An 8,076-nucleotide genomic window follows, 5' to 3' on the forward strand; every position below is an offset into this window, starting at 1 on the left:
ATCGCACCAGAAGGTCGAAAAATCGCCACCTTTCACACAATATTGGATGAGGCCGACATCCTTGAACGATTTTCATCGTTTCCAAGAGCTCTCAGAGTAGTTGCTTATATGTTCAAATTTATAGAACAACTCAAAAGCAAAGTGAAGGGATCACATAATTTCCCATGCAACACAGTGACGCACCTAGAGTTACAAAAGGCAAAGGTCGCACTAATAACATATACACAAACGCGCTATTTCAGCCGCGATATATCGCTACTAAGAGAATCGAAGCCAATTGATAAAAAGAGCTCACTCTTAGTCCTCAACCCATTTCTGGACACGAAAGGTCTGCTTCGTGCCAATGGTCGGCTTGCTAATTCGAGCCTGACATACAATGAACGCCACCCCATAATAATTCCAGAGAGGTCACCATTTGCCACATTATTCCTCCATTACATCCACATCTTAATGCTACACGCCGAACATCGTCTCATGCAACAGATGGTACGCCAGGAGTATTATATCCCCCGTCTTAAGCCGCAAATCAAGAAGTGCATCTTCACGTGCAAGATTTGCACTATGCACAAGCAGAAGATGCGAACGCAGATTATGGCAGCACTTCCACCGGAACGCTGCAATTTCGCTCTGCCTTTCACCACAACAGGTGTTGATTTTGCTGGGCCTTTCCAGGTAAAGGCGTCCATGTTAAGGTCTCCCACTCTCATGAAAGGCTATGTGGCTGTCTTTGTATGTTTCACGACAAAGGCAGTACACCTTGAGCTGTGTAGTAATCTGACGACGGAGGCTTTTCTCGCGGCATTTGCTCGCTTCGTCGCTCGACGTGGCTACCCATCAAAAATCATGAGCGATAATGGCAAAACCTTTATCGGAGCTCAACGAGCCACAGAAAAGCAATTTGTGGATTTTTAAAAACAAGTGTCACCCGACATCGTACAAAAGTACGCCCCTCAAGGTATCAATTGGCAATTTATACCCCCAAGCGCTCCTCATATGGGCGGTTTATGGGAATCAGCTGTAAAAAGCTTCAAATCCCATTTCAAACGGGTAGCTGGAAATTATAAATTCAATTACGAAGAGTTCACGACGTTATTAAATCGAATTGAAGCCGTTCTCAATTCACGGCCACTCACAGTACTATCGCAAGACCCCTCAGATCTCACCGCCTTAACTCCAGGGCATTTTCTAAAGGGAGCACCCATCCTGGCCATTCCTGAGCCAGGCGTGGAGTCGCTATCCCTATTAAATCGATGGGAACGAATTAAGATTCTCCATCATGATTTCAGTCGCCGATGGAAGAACGAATACATAAAGGATCTCCACAAAAGATACCGCTGGAAGACTCCTGAACAAGCGCCTAAACTTGGAGACTGTGTCCTCATTCACGATGATTGTCTACCCCCCACCGAGTGGCGGCTTGGCCGCATAGAAAAGCTACATTATGGCTCCGACGGTCACATACGAGTCGTGGATCTCCGTACGCAAAACGGAACACTAACCCGACCGCTCGTGAAGCTATGCTTTCTGCCAACTTCCGATGATCGCGAATCCGAACACCTCATAAATAAATCGGTATTATCGCCACACAATAAACGAACCAAATGAAACCAATAAAACACGAGAAAGTACGCAACTAACAACCCGTTAAAAAATAACAACCGTCCGAAAATAACAAACCGTAAATAAAGATAACAAACCGTAAAGAAAACTAACAAAAAATGGTCGATCAATACGACGACCCATTCATGCCACATATCGTGGCACGATGGCTCATATCTCACTGTACGATAAATTTATAACAAATAATCTTCTCTATACAGATTACTATGGAGGTAGATACGCCAGTTACAACCACGCCGACCGCTCGGGCTACCAATGCGCCACGTACCGTGCCCTCACCAGCGCCCCGAACTGTGGTTGCAACAACGTCGGCAACTGCACCGGCAACCACTCCGCCCCCTGTACCGGCAACCGTGCCTGCAGCGGTCCTTCAAGCCGCACCTCGCGGTGGCACTCGGCCACCATCACACCCATCACGGACGTTGAAGACCCTAAGGTGCCCCATCTGCCGGCGCCCACATCGCCTGCACCACTGTGGCATATTTCGGGGTATGCGACCCGTGCAACGGCAGCAAGTTGCCCAGGCCCACGGGCACTGCCGGAATTGCCTGTCACATACACATGTGTCTGCAGCGTGTGAGTCACGAGGGCTGTGCCAAATATGCCACAGCCCGCATCACACGCTGCTACATCGTAGCGCAGCACGTGAATTGACTCGGCCAGCCATCCATCGCGGCCGCATACCCCGATTCCAACCCGCATCTCGTGGCGCACCCCAACGAAGCGGAACTTCATTGCGGCGTCGACAGCCTGGGCCACCACCTCGTCGGTCTACGGGGCTGAGCAGTGTTGTGGCAACGCTGCAACAGTTGCAGCGTCTTTTGGGCTAAACCATCGTTTAGGGGGGCCTGGATGGTTAAATGAGCTTCTGCGCCCCCTCTAATTCTAACACAACACACCACATCTTCACACACCACATCTTCACACCTACATACACCATATTCATCATCCACACCTCACACTCAACACACCTGCATCATACACCACACACGAGGACATCGGACATAATTAACAAAAGGGACCGACGGACGGCGACCGGCACTTTTTTGTTCTTCAACCGCGCGCATACACGCATCAAGCATCACGCATCACATCCACGTTCGCTATAAGTTCCCAACAAAGGTGAGTGTCGGTAGACGTGAGTATTAAGCGTACCGAGTTTACTAATGATATTTTAACACTATCTCAAGTGATCAACGCACTAAATTCAGCGGGATTCCCCTTAAAGAAAATTATATCAAATCATCCCGAAATAATAAAATACATAAAAAAGAAAGACTTATTAGATACAAATTTCCTTAAATTTGAAACGGCCAGTACAACAAAAACCCTAGGGATTCAATGGAATGCGATAACATATCAATTCTCATATACAATTGAGTCAATATCTGCAATGCCCGCCAGTACAAAACGCCAAATACTCTCTGTGGCAAAACTTTTCAACCCCGCAGGATGGCTTTCGCCAATAATGATTCAAGCAAAAATCCTCATTCAAGAATTCTGGAAAGATGGCACTGAATGGGATGAACAGGTAAATCCTGTACGTTTAACAAATTGGGTACAATTTGCTAACAATTTGCATACTATTTCTGAAATTCGAATCCCTCGATGGGTAAATTTCACTCTAACATTAACACAGAATTACACGGTTTCTGTGATGCCTCTGAGAAGGCTTATTGCCCAACAGTCTACATACGCACTCAGTACGATAACAAAATATCTGCACACCTCTTGGTAGCCAAAGCCAAAGTTGCACCTTTGAAGACACTAAGCCTGCCACGGCTTGAACTAAATGGTGCTCTTCTGTTAGCAAAATTAATTTCAATAGTTCAAACCCATCTGAAATTAACCGATCACAAAACGTATCTTTGGTCAGACTCAGAAATCGTTTTAGCGTGGTTAGAAAAACCACCCTATTGCTGGAAGACCTATGTATCTAACCGAATATCTCAAATCTTGGACTTAGTTGGCCCAGCAAAATGGCAACATGTTGCAAGTGCAGATAACCCAGCGGATCTTGGGACAAGAGGTTGCAAGCCACTGCACCTCACCAGCATTACTCTCTGGTGGAATGGTCCAACATGGCTAACAGAATCACAAGAATTCAGGCCAAAGTCTCCCGCTCGTAATATAATACCGTCGGAAAGTCGGAAAATTGAAAATTTTCATATCACTCCAGAAGAGGATGATATTCTCCACCGATTTTCTTCATTTCCTAGAGCACTAAGAGTAGTCGCTTACATGCACAAATTCACCGAAAGACTGAAACAAAAAATGAAAGGGATACCAAATGATCCTTGCGTACAACTAACGCATACCGATTTGCAACATGCCAAAGTTAGTCTCATTACCTACACCCAAACTCGCTATTTCAGTCGAGAGAAAGCAAAGTTGGTCGAAAGACGACCACTCGAAAAGGGAAGCTCTCTTCTCGTCTTAAATCCATTCTTGGACGCTAAGGGATTAATAAGGGCAAATGGAAGAGTAGCGAATTCCAGCCTCAGTTACAACGAACGGCATCCCATTATTATACCTGAGAAATCCCGCTTTACTCATTTATTCTTAATATATCTTCACCAACTTACACTACATGGTGAGCATCGCTTGATGCAGCAAATGGTCCGACACGAATTTTATATACCGCGACTCAAGCCACAACTTAAAAAGACGATTTTTATGTGTAATATACCTTGTACAAACATAACGCGTACGCAGATCATGGCAGCTTTACCACCTGAACGCTGCAATTATGCTCTACCTTTTACTATTACTGGGGTTGATTTTGCTGGACCTTTCCAGGTAAAGGCCTCGATGTTAAGATCTTCTTCCTTTAGAAAACGGTATGTGGTTGTTTTTGTATGTTTTACGACAAAGGCAGTACACCTCGAGCTTCGTTCAGATCTGACAACTGCGGCTTTCCTAGCAGCATTTGCACGCTTTGTCGGACGACGCGGATTTCCCTCAAAGGTTATGAGCGACAATGGGAAAAACTTTATCGGAGCTCAAAGAGCCACCGAGAAAGAGTTCATAAACTTTATGAAAGAAGTATCCCCTGAAATAGTTAAAAATATGCACCTCAAGGGATCGATTGGCAATTTATACTTCCATGTTCTCCACACATGGGTGGACTTTGGGAATCAGCAGTAAAAAGCTTTAAGTCCCATTTAAAGAAAACGGCTGGTAATCATAAATTCAGTTATGAGGAGTTTACTACACTACTCACTCGTATCGAAGCCGTATTAAATTCAAGACCTATATCACCACTCTCGCAAGATCCCTGCGATTTCACAGCTCTTACACCTGGACACTTCCTCAGAGGAGCTCCTCTTCTCGCCATACCTGAGACAGAAGGAGACTCACTCAGTTTAATAAATCGATGACAAAGAATCAAGATTCTCCATCAGGCGAATGCGTCATCATACAGGACGAATGCCTTCCCCAACCGAATGGCGACTAGGTCGCATCGAAAAGGTACATCGGGGACGAGATGGTCATGTAAGAGTAGTAGATGTAAGAACACAAGCTCGCCTAGTAACTCGACCACTAGTGAAATTGTGTTTTCTTCCAAATACCGAAGAACCGATCACCGAAAACAAGCGAACGCAAACGCATGCATAAAATCAAACAATAATTAATTAAAAATACACGGTTTTACAATCCGTACGTACATACCAAAAACATAATGAACGCGATTAATAATAAACAATAAAATCCATATATCTATAAATAATATATAATACATATAATAAAAGTGTCATATAAAGACATAAATACATACATCTATATATATATATAGTACACATATACACATATAATGAGTAGCATACTTCATACTACTATCAAAACCATGTTTAATATACATATTCCTATTCCACTAGGAATGGACGTAGAGGAAACCCGCAATAACCCCCAGTCGGTGAGGTCCGCAATTAATGCAAATGCAGCATCCGCTGCACCCATCGCCGCACCAAGGAGGCAACAAGGCATAAGCCCGCCCAACCAATCATCCGGTCAACCAGTGAGGGAAGCGGGCGAGGAGCAGTTCGAGGAGTATGTACCGCCTCGATGCAGCCTATGCCATTGACCCCATGCCTTAAAAAAGTGCACAATTTTCAAGACGATGACGCCCGCTCAGCGCCAACAGATCTCTAGAGCCCACGGCCACTGCATGACATGCTTGGCAGACACGCACGCTACGTTGGAGTGCATGTCCGACGGGTCGTGTCAGTACTGAGTACCCTACAGAAACTGCAGCGACTTCTAGGCAATTAATTCGCCTAGGGGGGCCGGGATGTTTATGCGACTTCATGGCATCTCGCCCCTCCACACAACATAACATTCATCACACCACTCACACTCATCACACAACTCACACTCATCATACAACACAACATTCAGCATACAACCTACATCATCATCGTTATCGTTTTCACCACCTAACCGATAAAAAAGGATTGGTTAGATCGGGGTGGATCACAATTCGTTTTCTATGCCCGCCTCCGATACATCTGTACGTTTCGCCAACTATTGGAATTTTCATCAAAAACAAAAAATGCAGTGAGTCGTCGCCGTGTACTGACGTATTTTTTTCTGCTCCGCGTTTTTTTATTTTATCGCTATTAATGCCGTGTGTTTGCGGGCATAGAGTTGACCGTGCTCAGCCCAAGATTGGTTGCCATAAATGCAATCAAATATTTCACTTGTCGTGCGTGAATCTATCACAGGCTGATGTAGATTTCTTGGTGAAATCTAAAAATGCCTTTTATTGTAAAGCCTGCGCGGTAGTTCGGAGAAATTCCATTCGCTCGCCGCCTGCGTCGCCATCAGTGCGCGAAGTTCAATGCACTTATAATTTAAGTTCGCAACAACAAAATTCTGAACAATCGAATAGTGAAATAGCTGAACCTTTGTTGGAGCATAACAATCATAACAAAGAAAATGTAGTGCTTAATTCTCTTTTACGGGAAGTAAGTTCACTGAGAAGTGAACAAACGAAGGCGCTCGCGTTAATACAGCAATTATGTGATGATCGTAAATCGTTAATCGCTATGCTTAACGAACTCAAATCAGAGATCTGTACTGTGCATAAGAAATTGTCCGACAATGTCAATTTCTCTGCTGCCAACCCCACTCTCACTGCTGCGACTGCTGTTGTTACCAGTGACTCCACAATCGCTGCTCCGTCTAACACCACTGTTCCTGCTGATAACGTGTGTGAGAACTATCTCGCTCCCGCTACAATGAAGGTACTCTCTGCAGCTTCAACTACTGCAAACTCTATCTCTACTTCTACGACTATTGCGAGTACAAATGCTCCGTCGCCGAAAGTTGTTGTTTCTGCTCCCACTGATTGTGTGAGTATGGATTATCTTGCTCTCGCTACTTCGAAAGCACTCTCGGCTGCTCCGTCTGCTGCTTGCTCCGCTCGCTCTATTGCTGCTATTAATAATAATGTCAATACATATGCTGACGCTGTTGGTAGGAACATCAACACTCACTCGAAAGCCAATAACAATCCAACAGCTGCTGCTAAACCAGCTCGCCAACCTGTCGCTGTCAATGCTGCTCACTCTGTCGCAGTTGATTCTGTAAACAACTCTTCTACTTCAATTCCTGCTAACAGAAATTTGAAGTTAAAAGTGAGTACTAAGAACAAAAAGTCCCCAGCCACTTCAACTGTTATTGGTGTTAATGCCAATGTTGATCTCGATGTCGTCATACCCAAGAAATGGATTCACTTATCTGCTTTTAAGAACTCAGTCACTGAGGAAGATATTATATCTTTTGTTGTTAAACATGCTAATGTTGATAGAGAGCATCTTCTATGTTATAAATTACTTAAGAAAGATACCGATGTTAATATTCTTAAGAGGATAAACTTTAAGCTAGGTGTGTCCCCATCTTTTTTTAATGCTGTTTTCTCCTCTTCAGTGTGGCCTTCTGACATTAAGCTGCGTCCCTTTAAGTTTTTTCCAAAGCGAGGGGAAAACAGCGCTGCAGATTAGTTGACGCGGCTGTTAATCGCAATTCTACTCATGCGTTTTCTGCACCTTCCTCAACTTGCTCCTGTCTTAAGGTCTACTACCAAAATTTATCGGGTATTAGGTGTAAATCAAATATTATTCGCAATTTTTCGTCACGTTTGGATTTCGATATTATCGTTATTGTTGAGACTTGGCTGAATTCTAGTTATTTCGATAGCGAATACTTTGACTCAAATCTCTATTATGTCTTCCGCAAGGACAGAGATCACGAAAAAACTGGCTGTCTAAGAGGGGGTGGAGTTCTCTTAGCAGTTCATCGCAAATATCGTCCTCGTTTAATTATGCTTGAGAATGAAGATGGACCAACTATGTATCTGTGTCAATGATGCTCTGTTCATTGCAGTCTCATACATCCCTCCTAATAGTCCGCTAGAGTTGTACAAGTTGCACGCAAATAATATTTCCTCGCTGG

At 44.2% G+C, this 8,076-nt stretch overlaps 1 protein-coding gene across 1 annotated transcript; it reads left to right on the forward strand.

Moving 5' to 3' along the window:
* Positions 1-450: 450 nt before the first annotated feature.
* LOC126766587 (uncharacterized) lies at positions 451-2,450 on the forward strand. Its single transcript, XM_050484344.1, has 2 exons — positions 451-486; positions 1,821-2,450. The coding sequence occupies exons 1-2, from the start codon at positions 451-453 to the stop codon at positions 2,448-2,450; spliced, it is 666 nt and encodes a 221-aa protein (XP_050340301.1).
* The last annotated feature ends 5,626 nt before the right edge of the window (positions 2,451-8,076 follow it).

Source organism: Bactrocera neohumeralis, unplaced genomic scaffold (assembly GCF_024586455.1).
Source record: "Bactrocera neohumeralis isolate Rockhampton unplaced genomic scaffold, APGP_CSIRO_Bneo_wtdbg2-racon-allhic-juicebox.fasta_v2 ctg1784, whole genome shotgun sequence".
In the NCBI taxonomy this organism is placed as follows: Eukaryota; Metazoa; Arthropoda; class Insecta; order Diptera; family Tephritidae; genus Bactrocera; species Bactrocera neohumeralis.

Coding starts and splice junctions, on each gene's coding strand:
- LOC126766587 (XM_050484344.1), top strand. CDS start 451: ATGCTACACGCCGAACATCGTCTCATGCAACAGATG. Junction 487..1,820: donor ATCGTCTCATGCAACAGATG/GTACGCCAGGAG, acceptor TTCTCTATACAG/ATTACTATGGAGGTAGATAC.